Source organism: Euprymna scolopes, chromosome 7, assembly GCF_053919585.1.
Source record: "Euprymna scolopes isolate OS-2025 chromosome 7, ASM5391958v1, whole genome shotgun sequence".
NCBI lineage: Eukaryota > Metazoa > Mollusca > Cephalopoda > Sepiida > Sepiolidae > Euprymna > Euprymna scolopes.
Window position 1 is genome coordinate 142,443,816 of NC_136488.1, and position 15,823 is coordinate 142,459,638.

Genomic DNA, 15,823 nt, shown 5'->3' on the forward strand with positions numbered 1-15,823 from the left:
AGTATAACATGAAAGATATTAAAATTTCATCCTTCTGAAAAAACAGGAGATTTCATATTTGAGGAAACGATAGCACAATTATCAAACATTTCTCTTCAATGTTTCTCTAAACGCGATTTTCAATTCTTCCAATAATAATGCTGTAGCAGATGCTGAAACACATTTTAAGAACATACTTAAAGCAAAGTTCAGCAATGTTTTTCAAGGGGTCTTGCGTGTTGTTCCAAAGTTAAAGCGACTTTAAAACTGAAGGCAGACGCAAAGCCTGTCTTCAGACTAAAACGCTGGTTTAGTTGCAGTAGAAAAAGAACAACAACAAGAAGGAGTAATCCAACCTACAAATTACTCATTTTAGGGAGCACCTAATGTCATTGTGAAGAAAACTAGTGGTCAAGTATGCCTATATATGGACGAGGGTGAAATTTACTTTGCAAACTGAACCTCGCAGATGAATATCTACAAATGGAAATTGATGAAGATTCCAAAAATCTTCTCACTATTAACACCCACAAGGGATTATTTCAATTTAAGCACCTTCCATTTGGGGTCAAGTCAGCTCCAGCAATATTCCAAAAAACTGTGGATATGATGCTCACAAGATTGTCAGGAGTTTCAACCTACATTGATGGTATTATCGTTACAAGAGGAACTCCTGTATCGTTTTACTTCCGTACTGGATTGAATTCAACAATATGGATTTCATTTAAGACGAGATAAATGCAAATTCTTCCAAACTTCTGTGAAATGCGTTGGATTCATATTTGGCAAAAATAGTCGAAAACCAGATCCGGACAGATTCAGGCAATAAAGCACATGGCAAAGGATGTTGCAACACTACGATTCTACCTGGGCCTTATAAGTCATTACGGGTCTTTTTTACCCGAACAGCACAAGTTACGGAGGCCTCTGAATAACCTCAAAATCAAATCAAAATACTTCTTAGTTCTTATTCATTGTTGACACACTACAATCCATCATTAAACATTGTGACAGATGCTTCAGACTATGAAATTGGAACAGTAACATCACATATTTTTCCTGGTGGAAACAAAAAGCCATTGTACACGCATCAAAGTTGTTGATGCTTCTGAACGAAAGAATAGCCAAATTGAGAAAGAAACTCTAGCAATTATCTACGCGGTAAAGAAATTTCACAATATACTATATGGCCGGCATTTTACTCTGATCACAGACCACAAGCCCTTAATAAGTATTTGTGGTTCCAGGAAAGAAATTTCAGTTATACAGCAACCCACTTACAAAGATGGTAACTATTCTTTTAGATTACGATTTTTCTATAAATTACCAACCAGGCAGCAAAACTGGTCAGGAAGATAAGTTAACCAGACTCATCTTTTCTCATCAAAAAGTAGTGGAAGGCGCTGCTATATCTGTGGAGGCTGAAGTTGTCTCTGCACTTGTTTCCATAGTGAGATTGCTACCTGCCACTTCAGAGATGGCCCAGGAGGCTACAACTGCAGATCCATTATTACAGAAAGTTTGACATTTTCATCTTACAAGCTGGCCAAAAACATGCACTGTCCAGCAACTTCAACTATTTTTTCAGAGAAGATCGTTATCCGAGATCAACGGAACATTTCTTTTTGGAGAAAGTGTTGTCCCATTCAAACTCCAGAACAGAGTTCTCAAGCTCACTATGGACATCAGGGAGTTAATTGGATGGACGCTTTGGCACCTGGCTATGTGTATTAACCAACATAAACAGGCAGTTAGAAGAACTTGTAAAAAGTTGTGCCAAATATCAACTGATTGCAAAGTCTCCCCAGAAAACAACATTGACCTACATGCCCTATCCCGGAAATGCCTTGGTCACGATTACACAGAATCAATTAATGGACAACAGTACTTAATATTGGTTGATGCTTATAGTAAGTGGCCAGAAGTCTTCCAGGTGAACCATTACTACATCAAATGAAACTGTAAAGAAACTACACGAACATTTTCAGCAGATTGGGTGTTCCTGAAATCTTAGTTTCTGATCATGGTACTGCATTTATCTCAGCATAATTTTCTGACTGCTGTAAACAAAGCAGTATTCAGCATTTCAAATCTCAATGCTTTCACCCACAATCAAATGGCCAAGCTGAACGCTTTTTCGACACATTTAAGAGAACATTCTTGAAGTTAAAAGGGGAAGGAACTACTCGAGAGATTATAGAAATATTTCTAAGTAGCTAATAATCTTCCCAAGAGAAACGGAACGATGGTGAACCAATTCAATCACCATCATGGATCAAGGTCACGTAAATTCTCACCAGGACAACCTGCATTGGTAAAATACCACCACAATGATAAAGAAAATGGTAATGTAATTTATGATGTAGATGTACAATCATCTATTTGGGTCAGATATGCAAATCAACTTCGTCAATCATATCTTCCAAAGTGACAATCAAATCATACAATCTTTCAATTAAATGTTTTACTGAACACATTTGAATTATTACAAAATGTCCAAGCAACATGCAGTAAACAAAACAAGTCTGAGAAAAAAAAGATCCAACCCGAAGGACGCAACGAAGGGGCAAACCAACTTCGACTCCACAAAAAGGCCCACATCAAACAGGCAGGCATCATATTTCAAAGAGGATGTGTTATAGGGAAAAAAAGAGGGGATAACTCTAAAAAAAGAAAATAAGGGTTATCGCCTCTTATAGATCTTTGAAAAAGATTAGAGAGTTCTGCAGAGAGAAAAGACAACATGGTGAAAATCGCCGGACATTCAATAACATCTGTAATTAATTTCATATTTCTTTCACAAATAAATAAAGTTGAAAATACAATGAGCTTGCCTACTTGTTCTATGTTATCCAATCATCCTGCCATCACGATTTCTCCGAACACAACACACACACACACACACACATACATACACACACACACATATATATAATATATATATATATATATATATATATATAATACACTTGTCTTCGAATCTCCCGATTGCCAGTAATAGTCAATTCTTACACTAATGCTTGCGTAAGCATGAAACACCAATGCCTGTAACTATAAGAATAATCGTTAATATTCATTTATAGAAATATTATAGTGTATATATATATATATATATATATATATATATATATATATATATATATATATATATATATATATATATTATCTTTCTTTTAATAATATTATTGGAATTAATTTCCTTTTCCTCGTTCCTATTTGTGAATTATTCCACGGATGTCTGCCTTTTGGATTACTTTGGATCATCTTCCAATTACGCGATCCCATTGGATTTTACTTGTGCAAATGGAAATTTAACTAACTTTTTTGGATTCTGCATCTTTGAATTTTACCGTCATTGGATATTTTACCTTTCACCAGACTATCCATTCACGTGAAATCACATTTTTATTCACCCTATTCCCTCTGCTTCACTTTTTGTTATCAATTAAGATCTATGACTTACAAAAGTATTTAATGAAACTACAAGTAAGCAAAATCCGATCCTGCACTTTGCTAAATCCTACCCTTTGATGAGAAGGAAATATTTCTTCGAAACACTACGGATTAAGGACTATCCACTTATTTAGTGTTTCCTTTTTAAAATTAAATATGTTTTTAACTCTTTTTCAAGGTGTTTTTAACATGTTTTATTAACTACTTGTTCTTATATATATATATATATATATATATATATATATATATATATATATATATATATATATATATATATATAGTATTGATATTTTTGTACAATATCGAATAACATGAAAAGTGTTTATATGCTGTTATACAAAAACAAAACTAAACCAAACACCATGATCTGTTCGGGCGGAATAAAAATATAAAGCATTTGAAGAGTAAAAATGTTTACGAAAATGACCGGATTCAGCTTTAAATAATCCGAAAGAGTTGATATGCCGTTAAACAAAAGCTAAACCAAACCAAATCATAGTGTTTCTTATTAAATCCCGAGCAACGTCCCGTTTTCTTGCTAGTTTTCTTTTTTGTTTTCGGGTTTTTTTTTCATAAGGAGCTGTATTGAGTACGCTTCTTTATTACTGAATACCTCGGTATTTAAACACAAAGGGAATGCGTGCCTAACACGTACTTCATTGTCATAATATTCTACTTCATTAGGAGCAGGATCGTCTTTCGAAGTGTATGGCTTCCGTAATGATTGTTTAAATGTGAAAATTATCTTTGCATCGCGCCAATTCTCAAGAGGAAATGTCAGGAATAATATAATGAACTTTTCACGGCAATCGTAGATTTGATCCAAGACTTCCCTACGCCCATTGTTGGCTGATAAAGAAGAATTACAAAATGGTATGGATTACAGGGAAATTTCCAGTCAGTTTTTATGGATAATTCCACGCTGCCCTAATGGTCACTTGTTCGATGGAACCAGATACGTTTCGAAAATTAGAGCTGTATTCCTGCCATCTATTTATATTCAATTCTGTTATTCTGTTATTCTAAACACAATTAGGAAAATACATTATGACTAGCGGGACCTGTGGAAATTCCACAGCGGACTCTTTCATATGCTGATGTTGGCATTCTGTGGATGTTCAGTATAAATGGTATTAATATAGCTTTTTTGTTAAAACTTCGAAGGTATTTATCTAAGCTAGCAGGGACACCCGGTCATAAAATACGCTTAAATATTCTTGTATATATTATTATAGAGTCAATTCGATTCTTATAAAGTTGTGATTTCAAAAATAAAAAAATATATCTATATACCTTGGATGCATCAGCTTGAATTGAAACTGAAACCAAAGCTTATGAAGAATATATATATATATATATATATATATATATATATATATATTAATCTCCTTCAGCTATAATCGAAACCGAAACCAAAACTTATGAAAAATTCTTAGTAAAATTATTTATAAAAAAAAAAATAGATGACTTGAGTGCTATCAACAATAATCGAAACCGAAACAAAAACTAATAAAGAATTCTTGGTAAAATTATTTATTACAAGAAATTGAAGGTCATAACAATGAAACGTCAGTCACTTGGATGTAAGCGTGACACACAAAAGAACACACACGCTATCGTATTAATATATAGATTATTCGTCTAATGTGATAAATTCCTTCAGTTCAAATAACTGTTGGGAGATGCTTCGTCGGGGACACCAAATCAGCTATCACCGTCTAGAAAACAACTATCGTATTAATATATAGATTTTCTCTTATCCTTCTTTTCTCTAGTTATACATATATATGTGTGTGTATGTGTGTCTGAGAATGTGTGTGAGGACATTTCTCAACCTATATACTTAACGATTTTTTCCATTTACAGACTTGAAATTTGGTATATAGAGTATTCAGACATGTGGAAATTTTTTTAATTTGTTTTCATACGGAAAAAGTTCTGTTAAGCGGTCAAAATTGAAAACTTTGGTACTTGGGGCCATTGGATTTTTATTCTTGTCAACTGTTTCACGACGGCGCATACGCGGTCGTTAAACATCACAGCCTCCTTATGTTAAGAATAAGTACGTTTGAAAACACTTTTTAAATATTGTTGTAAGCTGGTCTAATGGTTATCATACTTGACTCACTATCTTTAGATTTTGGTTTCGATCTAAGTGATTTTTTACTTACAAGAATTGAACTGTTTAGAAAAAAAAACATTATATTCACATGCATATGTCTCAATTTCTTTCCGTTTTTTTGTTTGTTTTTTTTTACTTCCTTTTTTTTTTTAAGGGATTTAACGTTACGTTTTAAATACCTACGATATTATATGAGAGTTCTGCATTAATTAAAATATAATATTTATGCGTATTTATGACCGGGTAACGCCGGGCGGCCTGCTAGTATATATAATAAATAGATAGCGACACACCCAAATAAATCATAATATAATTAACTACTATTACGTCCTTGAGAAACAATTTAATAAATAATACATATCATTAAAAAAAAAAAGAATGTTATAAAACTATAATAATTACAAAATAGTTACCCCGTTAGACATTACTGTTAAACAATATTAAATAATAACAATTACAATAAATAAGTAATAAATATGTTAATAACTAACAAGCAGGGATACCCGGCATTGTCGGGATTGAATGAGGATCAATAAATATTTCACCCTGTTATACTTTTATTCTCATCGAAATCGGTGAAATCGCACAATTTATCAAATCGATTGTTAAGGACCCCCCCCCCGCAGTACACCAAAAGGAAGTTTCACATGCCTCCCCGCGGCGACTTAGTCCACAGTACATTGTAATCTACATTGCACTGTAGAGAACCAACTGTTGATTTTATAAAATTATTTTTATATAATGTTTCGCACTCCCATATTTTTATTGTCATTGAAAATCGATGAAGTCGACAATTTTTCATTCAAATCGATTGAGTGTCTGCTCTAGTTGGGGGCCCATCGCGGCGTACCGGGAGGTGGCTTCACATGCGTCATCACCGCAGTGACTTAGTTCACAATACATTGTAGTCTACATTGCACTGTAGAGAATCTACTGTTGATGTTTTAAAATTCTCTGTAAATAATGGCATCACTTAAGTTTAAAATGCAAAAGTCAAGTGTCATGGTTCAATTATGGTCTAAACTGAAACATCCATTTCGAACGCGCCCCTGTCTTATCAAAGAACCAACTGTTGATTTTATGAAATTATTTTTTACATAATCACTTGAATTAAAGTTAAACGTACAAAAGTCAAGTATTATGGTTCAATTGTGTTCTAAAATAAAACATTCATTTCGAATGTGCCCCTGTCTTATAAAAGAATGTACAGAAGATTTTATAAGCCTGACCTTTTTACTCGTTTGATGATAAAACTTCTCAAATGCATTTGCGGTTTTAGGTTGTATAAAAGTGTAAACTTTTGTCAAAATCAGACTTCCTTCCTTGATCGGATTTTTTCGATTATCGATTTTCGACACTTTCTTAGAACTGCGCGCCTGTGGAACGCTGTTCCGCTTGCCTGTTTCCCTCCCGACTTCAACCTGGATGTCTTCAAGTCCAACACAAACAAATTCCTGATTAACCGCCTCCCTAAGTAATGACACTTTACCAATTCTCTAATACTATTGCTACACTATCCCTTTGATTACTGTACACACAATAACCCTTATCCCCGAGTGGCCATTGGGCTTTGATAAGTGGTGAACTCCATGTAAAAAAAAAAAAAAACTTATCGGACGCATTCCGATGAAAAACAAATAATAATAATAATAATAATAATAATAATAATAATAATAAACCTACGTGTGAACATTCCAGGACACATTAATTTCCTTCGTGTGAAATTTCACAAAAATCGGCCCAACCATTTCTGAGTCCATAGAGAACGAATTCAAACACAAAGTTCCTTTCATGTAATGATAGATAAGTATTGTGTGTATCTATGTATCTATTCTTATTCTATTTATATTTCTTTATATATCTATTTTCCTCTATATACGAGGTTCCTTCAATAAGTTTCCAGACTTTTTTCGTATGGGCATTTTTTTTATAGTGCACACATGAAACTCTAGTCCTTCGAAGTAATCTCCTCCGGTTACAATACACTTGTTGTATCGTTGCAACAACTTCTAGAAGGCCCCCATGAAAGTCCTATTGTGTGAGCGTGCCAATGACCCTCATCAAGGCCTCTTTAATCTTCTCAATTATTTCATAACGACAGCCTCCAAAGTTTTCCTTGAGATTAGGGAATGATTAAAAGTCACAGGGAGCAAGGTCTAGATTAAAGGGAGGGTGAGGAACTGCCTTGGTGCCTATGACAGCGTGAGAACTTTTTGAGCAAATTTTGCGCAAATCTTCCGCATCTTCAGTTCCTGTACAGTTCCCACACTGGCATCAAACTGTGCACGTATTCTTCTCTATATACATGAAATTATCCATGAAATTCTTCAGTTGGCCAATCAATCTGGTATTCTGATTTCACTACCCCTCCCACACCTCTCATCATCCCTCACAGACACCCTGCCTTCATTGAATCTCTTATGCCACTCAAAAACTGATGCTCGATTCATGCAAGAGGCTCCAAAAGCAGTCTGAAGTATTCCATGTGTTTCTGTGGCATTTTTCCCAGTTAAAACAGAATTTTATTGCATATCGTTCTTCTAAAGTGTCATCACATCTAGATTACATTTTTTTAATTCACCAGCTGTGACAATCAAACTTTAGTATGGTGTATTCCAAGTCCTGTTGTGGCAGCTCATTTGAGTTTGAAATCGTAAAAATTGGTCAGTCATCTCTTAAGATGTATCGATGATTTTTCAAGCGTCTACGACCATTTTAAATGCCGGTACAAAAAAAAAGTATGGAAACTTATTGAACGCACTTTGTCGCGCTCTCTCTCTCTCTCTCTCTCTCTCTCTCTCTCTCTCTCTCTCTCTCTCTCTCTCTATCTATCTATCTATCTATCTATCTCTCTCGTTCTATCTATCTATCTATCTATCTATCTATCTATATCTTTCCCTCTCCTCTGTCCTATTTTATCTAATAAATTGTTTTGTCTTGGTGAAATACTGAATAAAAAATCTGTGCTGCATTTTTCTTTTTTCCAATAAAATAAATATTTAACTAAAAAAAATGTTTGTTTCTCTTGCAATGCTAATGCTTGCTTTCTGCTTATTTTCAAAGGGGTTGGCCATCCTACGTATGCTTAAAGGTTTCCTCGGTTGGGAAGAATTTCGAAAATCTTTACAAGTGAGTAACTTTCTATTATTCCGTGTTTATAAATATCATACAAGCCTCATGAATATAATACCTATGTTTTATTCTTCTCACTTTTAACCCTAACCCTAACCCTAAACCTGACCTTTTTACCACAGAAAGGTGTGGCACAAAACCGAAAGGTGAGAATTAAAGAGCCAACGCACTCTGACTCATAAAAAAGCAGCCCTGTCGAAAAGTCCTCGATAGGAACTCTAGCGGTTAGCATTAAAATAACATCATCTCAAAGCGCCAAAATTAATAATCCAACGTAATGAAAAAAGAAAATCGATAAGATTTTATATGTTCATCAACGTTTAGTTTTTATTCAAAGCCAATAAAAACTTTGAAAAAGAGGAAATATCTTCGAAATATCAGAAAAACATTTTGAGTCATCTTGAGAAAGATTAAAATAAAGTTCGAAACATCGATGAATATATAAACAATTTTGGGGTTTCTTTTTTTTATATTTTTCATATAATAATATAAATTTTAAGTTTTAGTAGCTTAGGTACAATGTAAGTATGAGCACCGGAAGAACTGAAGAAATGGGTGAGAAAGGAGGCGACTAAAAGACAGTATGTAAGAATTTTTGTTTCTTTCTTACGTACTGTTTCATTTTCCATCAAAAAAAGTTCTTTAATGTAAAGTTTTTCTTTTCTGATATTTTGAAGATGATATTACCGTCTTTTCAAATTATCTTCCTTTCAAAGCAGTGTGAGTCAGTCGGAAGTAAGTTTTATGTCTGTTACGCACACATATTAGGTTGGTGCAAAAATAATGTCGTTATTTTACTTGAAGTTGAACCTCCAAAAAACGACATTAGTTTTGTACCAACCTAATATATATATATATATATATATATATATATATATATATATATATATATATAGGCGCATTAGCCTGAGGAATCCTAGAGTGGATAAAATGTCGAATATTCAGTGTAGCTTAGTCGCCATATATATTTTATAAATTACTAACTAGCTCTAACTACGTATTGAGCACTTTTGAAGTAAATACTTAAAGTTTACGCATAAATCTATACTTTCGTATATTAATTTTATGTGAGTAAATGAAGTAGTTATATATGCATATATATATATATATATATGTGCGTGCGTGTATATATATATATATATATATATATATATATATATATATATATATATATATATATATATATATATATATATATGTATAAGGAATGAAAAAATACCAGCGGTGGTTGACGTTATGTTTTAAGAAAAATAGAAAAACCGAATGAAATTATTAAAAAATCAACGTTTCGTCCTTATTTCAGAGGACATCTTCAGGATAATTGAAATAAAAATGTAAGAAAAGAAAAAGTCATAGATCGTGCGAAAAAGACAGTTTTTGAATCCTACCCATCTCGGGAAGGACACACATGTGTGCGTATCTTTCTTTTCTTACATTTTTATTTCAATTATCCTGAAGATGTCCTCTGAAATAAGGACGAAACGTTGATTTTTTAATAATTTCATTCGGTTTTTCTATTTTTCTTAAAACATACATATATATATATATATATATATATATATATATATATATATATATATATATATATATATATATATAGTGATAAGTTTCTTCTGAAGAATATTAAGGATAATTTTATTCGTAAGTATATATATATATATATATATATATATATATATATATATATATATATATATATATATATATATATACCCTCGAAATAGTATTTCATCATAAACAACTGATGACCCCTTAGCTTAGGACTATTGCGAAAGTTCGAGCGAATGCAGAACAGTAAATGACTTATTGGCAAAATAAGTAAAACAATTTTTTTAAATTATTTTTATTTTGTTTTTAATGTTCCAAACATCCAAGACTGTGTGTGTGTGTGTGTGTGTGTGTGTGTGTGTGTGTGTGTGTGTGTGTGTGTGTGTGTGTGTGTGTGTGTGTGTGTGGTCATCCACAGAAAGTCTGCTGTTTCGCTGGCTGTATCACAGCTATTAAGTGAAGCGTCATTAGCAAGTGAAATGTAAACATTCACAACTACTGAAAAGTGCTCCATTTGAGTTTACAAAGAGCTTTGCATTATCAATTATGATAGTGCTCTGCCAAAAGAAGGTTTTGTTTTTATTTGCAGAACTGTTTCAGCTCTAGGTGTTCTAAGTATGAGGATGAAGATGAAAATGAACATGACATAGTGAAGCTCAGCTGACTTTCCAGCGAGAGTTGGAACATGTTTGCAAATATGTAGCCAAAAATATTTGTATAAATAAAAATGAATGTGTGCAGGTAGGTATGTAAATATGTATATTTTTTATTTTTAAATTTATTTTTTATCTTTATTTTATTATTTTATTTTCGTTGTTCATCGTTATAATTATAGTTATTGTCTGTTTTAGAATTACATCAAAAAGTACAAATTTGACAACGCCCAAATGGATGAACTGTGGCAGGTTTACACTGAAGTAAGTAATTATATCTCATATTCTAAGAAAGTAATTTTATGACTTATGCTCTAAGTGAGTAATTATGACATGTTATCATTAAGTAATTATGACTTCTGTCATAAGAAAGTATTTATGACGTATGTTCTAAGCAAGTAATTATGACTTATATTCTAAGTAAGTAATTTTGATTATATTTTAAGTAATTATGACTTATATTCTAAGTATTTATGACATATTCTAAGAAATCAAGTATGCCTTGTTCTAAATAAGTAATTATGACTTACGTTCTAAGTAATTATGATTTATGTTCTAAATAAGTAATTATGACTTATATACTAACTAATTATGCCTTATGTGCTAAGTAAGGCGAATTTGGCATATCATTGGCTAATTACCCGTTCACGACACGAAAACATTAATATAATATTATTTACTCACTAGGAGTAGTCACACAGGCCATCATCTTTGAGAACAACTTGTAGTATTTACGTAGTCTTTTTAATAGTAAACATTTTTGTAGTTATTGTTTTAAAAACGTAAATGTTTATAATTAGTGTTTTAATAGTAAATTTTTCATAGTGTTCTAAAAATGTTAATTTTTTATAGTTAGAGTTAAGTAAATGTTTTTTTATAATTAAAGTTTAGTGAATGTTTTTTATAGTTAGAGTTTAGTAAATATTTTATAATTATTGTTTTAAAATAGTCGATATTTTTATAGCTAGTATTTTTAATAGCAAATGCTTTATAGTAAGTGTTTTAAAATCGTAAATATTTTTATAGTTAGGTTTTGTTAATAGTAAATGTTTTATAGTTAGTATTTTAAAGGCGTTAATATTTTTATAGTTAGTGTGTTTTTAATAGTAAATGTCTTTTGTAGTTAGTATTTTTAAATCGTAAATCCTTTTATATTCAGAATTTTTTATAGTAAATGTTTTCATAGTTAATGTTTTTAATACTAAATGTTTTATAGTTAGTGTTTTAATATTACATGTTTTTATAGTAAGTGTTTTAAAATCGTTAATGTTTTATAGTTAATGCTTTAATACAAAATGTTTTATAGTTAGTGTTTTTAGTAGTACATGTTTTCTAGTTACGTTTTAAAATCGTAAATGTTTTTAAAGTTAGTATTTTAATAATAAATGGTTTTATTGTTCGTGTTTTTTAATAGTATATGTTTTTCAAGTTAGTGTTTTTAATAAATGGTTTTATGGTTCGTGTTTTTATAGTAAATGTTTTGATAGTTAGTGTTTTTAATAATAAGTGGTTTTATGGTTCGTGTTTTTTTTTATAGTAAATATTTTGATAGTTACTGTATTAAAATCGTGTTTACTAAAAATAAATGATAATGAAAAGTGTTTCAGTCGTAATTTTTTTAAATATTCACCAGAAGTCTGAAAAACAAAATTATTTTTTACAAAGATTCTTAGATAAATTATCAGCATGGCACTCCGTCTAAATTTATATCTGTTTCTTTTTTGTTCTTGGCATAACGATCCCAGGTTGCTCGAATGACGTGCCTAAATATCACACGAATAGAGAATTAGCAGGAACTATTTGTCATTCCTTAATTTGTCGTACATAAATCGTAAGACCTGGATTTTTTGTGAAGTACCTTAATAAGTATCGGCCAAAACGCTGTATGCTAATTTTGTAACTTATTATTTTTAGCAATAAAATGTGTCTTGACTTCTTTTTTAACAGACGGTTAACGGACCGCTAAAAATCAAGGATATCATGGACACCTGGTCTCTTCAAATGGGCTACCCAGTGGTCAATATTACGACTCAGGGCGATCACTTCCAAATTAGTCAATCTCGATTCTTACTAATTCCAGGTAGCACCTACAATGTCTCCGAATCACCATTCCAGTACGTCATTTACGCTTGTTTTTTATGCCTTCAAATATCCTGATAGACTTTTTTTTATTATTATTTGTTTTTGTTTTTTGTTTGTTTATTTTTTGTTTTTGTTTTTTTATGCCTTCAAATATCCTAATAGACTTTTTTTATTATTATTTGTTTGTTTGTTTTTTTTGGGGGGGGGGTTATTTTATGTTGTTGTTGTTGTTGTTTTTTGTTGTTTTTTTTTACCTTCAAATATCCTGATAGACTTTTTATTATTATTTGTTTTTGTTTTGTTGTTGTTGTTTTTTGGGGGGGGGTATTTTTGCTTGTTAACTTTTTTTTGTGTCTAACATTGCCCTCGTAGGGGGGGGCAAGGAACATCTTTTTTTTTAATGAAAATTGCACCAGACGAGGCATGAAACCACTTGATGAAAAAAAGAAAAAAAATATGACAACAAAAGGAAACAAAAATACACTTCTAAAATACTTTTTTTTCTAATTTTATTTATTGGCGGACTATTATCCTCATCTTTTTTTAGTTGTTTCACGACGTTCGGCCAACTATTCCTCTGGCCTTCGTCAGGTGGTTACCGCGACGGTTCCAGGTGAGAATTGTCTGAAGATAGCGGTTTGAATCCTACCCAAAGTCGGCCAGAGGCTTACTTGGCCAAAACGTAGTGAGACGACAACAACTATGGAAGGCAGTAATTGCAGTGGATGCAGTCAGGAGATTCAGAGTTCCTATTCATCTTGGTTACCACCTGACGAACGCCAGAGGAATAGTTGGCCGAAACGTCGTGAAACAACTAAGAAAAGATGAGGATAATAGTCCGCAATAAATAAAATTAATAAATAAACCATAATTTAAAAAATAAATAGTGTTTAAAGACATAAATTAGAAAAAAAGGGTGTAAATTAGGGATGGGGGTTTCAAAATGGACGGCGGTGAAAACATCGTTTAAAATCTTATATGTATCTTATCATTTTTGATATTCAATTTTTTTATATTTTTTTATTTTCTTTATTACTATATATCATTAATTATCAACACTATGTAGGTTTTTAAATTAAAATTATTATTTAATGATGGCATTTCTTACCCTTGGATGTACATTTTAAATTAATTTCATTCTGAACTTCCTCCACAATTTAGAAAAATCAAATATATATGCTTACTTGGCGGGAAAAAATAAACACCTTCGATCCTCTTATAACTAATATGCATGTCAAATCTTGTAGTAGCCTTGATCGGTTTTGAGTTAACCTAATTTTTTGTTCCACGCCAGCTGTAGTTTCGCACCAATCTTTTATCGCGGCCACATACACCATCAACTTTTCTGCCTTCTTTTTGCGTCTGCTTCCTTATTTTCTTGTCTCTGTTTTTTTTTTTTTTTTTTTTTTTTTTTGTCTTCGGTCTTTTGAATTTGGTTTTGTTTATATATATATATATATATATATATATATATATATATATATATAGTAATTTATAAAATATATATGGCGATTAAGCTACACTGAATATTCTGCGTTTCATCCACTATAGGATTCGTCAGGCTTATGCGCATAAGCCTGACGAATCCTATAGTGGATGAAACGCAGAATATTCAGTGTAGCTTAGTCGCCATATATATTTTATAAATTACTAACTAGCTCTACCTACGTATTGAGCACTTTTGAAGTAAATACTTAAAGTTTACGCATAAATCTATACTTTCGTATATTAAATTTATGTGAGTAAATGAAGTAGTTATATATATATATATATATATATATATATATATATATATATATATATATATTACTTCATTTTTGTCTTTCATCTTTTTATTTTCATATTTCATATTTTATCATTTATTGTATTTTTATCTTACCTTAGGAGACCATGTGATTTTTTTTAATTTTTGCAACGTATTATGAAATTCGTTTTTCTCCATTTCATTGAGGACTTGATTTTTCTTAAAAGCAACATCGCCTGACGAGGTCTATAGTTATTTATAACTAATTTATCGAGACATTATCATGATCATGTAGCGATATTAAATGTTTATATAAATATAAATAAAAAATGTATTGTTCTACTTATTATTTAGCACTCTTATATATCGTTAAATTCATTGTTTTTTTATCTTTGAATATTCTTGACCTGTTATTTTATATATATATATATGTGTGTGTGTATGTATGTGTGTGTGTGTGTGTGTGTGTGTGTGTGTGTGTGTGTGTGTGTGTGTATTACTCAGTAGTTTTTGGTAAAGTGTATTTATAAACTACAGATATCTTGAATTGTTATGTATATTTGTTCAATAACAAACCAATGAAAATCTTTATAGTAGCCTAGGTATGTCTGAAAATTAATGGAACTGATGTAAAAAAAAAAAAAATTAATTTAATTGCAAAAAACACTATGCGGTATTACGTTTATGAATTTTTTTTTAGATGTGGATTGACTATTCGTATTGTTTAGATTCTTCTGGCTACTGTTTTCATCTTGAATGTTATTTGCACAGTATTTCGGCCGATGATAACTCCGACCGTCTTCAGGTGCATTTTGTTGAACTCCAACTTTTTTTGTTGAACTCGGGAATCTTTATGTCGAACTCGGGAATTTGCATGAAATTTCACGGGGAGTAGCATGCTTTCATTCTGCCAGTCATGATCATGTAGAAATCCTAAGTAATTCCCCAAAGACCCGTGCCGCAATGCATGGAGTAATTGATAAAATTAAGTTGTAAAAGTTACATTCCTGGGGGTTCAAGGTTCAATCCTCAGTGCGAGTGACTCCAAATACAATTGCGAATTACTTGGTTACATTAATTTACACCTGTGGAAGGCCGGAGGTAACATCG

At 31.6% G+C, this 15,823-nt stretch overlaps 1 protein-coding gene across 1 annotated transcript in view; it reads left to right on the plus strand.

Moving 5' to 3' along the window:
- LOC145280010 (aminopeptidase N-like) overlaps positions 1-15,823 on the plus strand; it is a 294,860-nt gene that overhangs the window by 213,824 nt on the left and 65,213 nt on the right. The window contains exons 9-11 of the mRNA XM_080131640.1: positions 8,618-8,683; positions 11,086-11,151; positions 12,835-13,001. Coding sequence (XP_079987766.1) covers positions 8,618-8,683; positions 11,086-11,151; positions 12,835-13,001 — 299 coding nt within the window. The remainder of the gene's footprint in view (positions 1-8,617; positions 8,684-11,085; positions 11,152-12,834; positions 13,002-15,823) is intronic.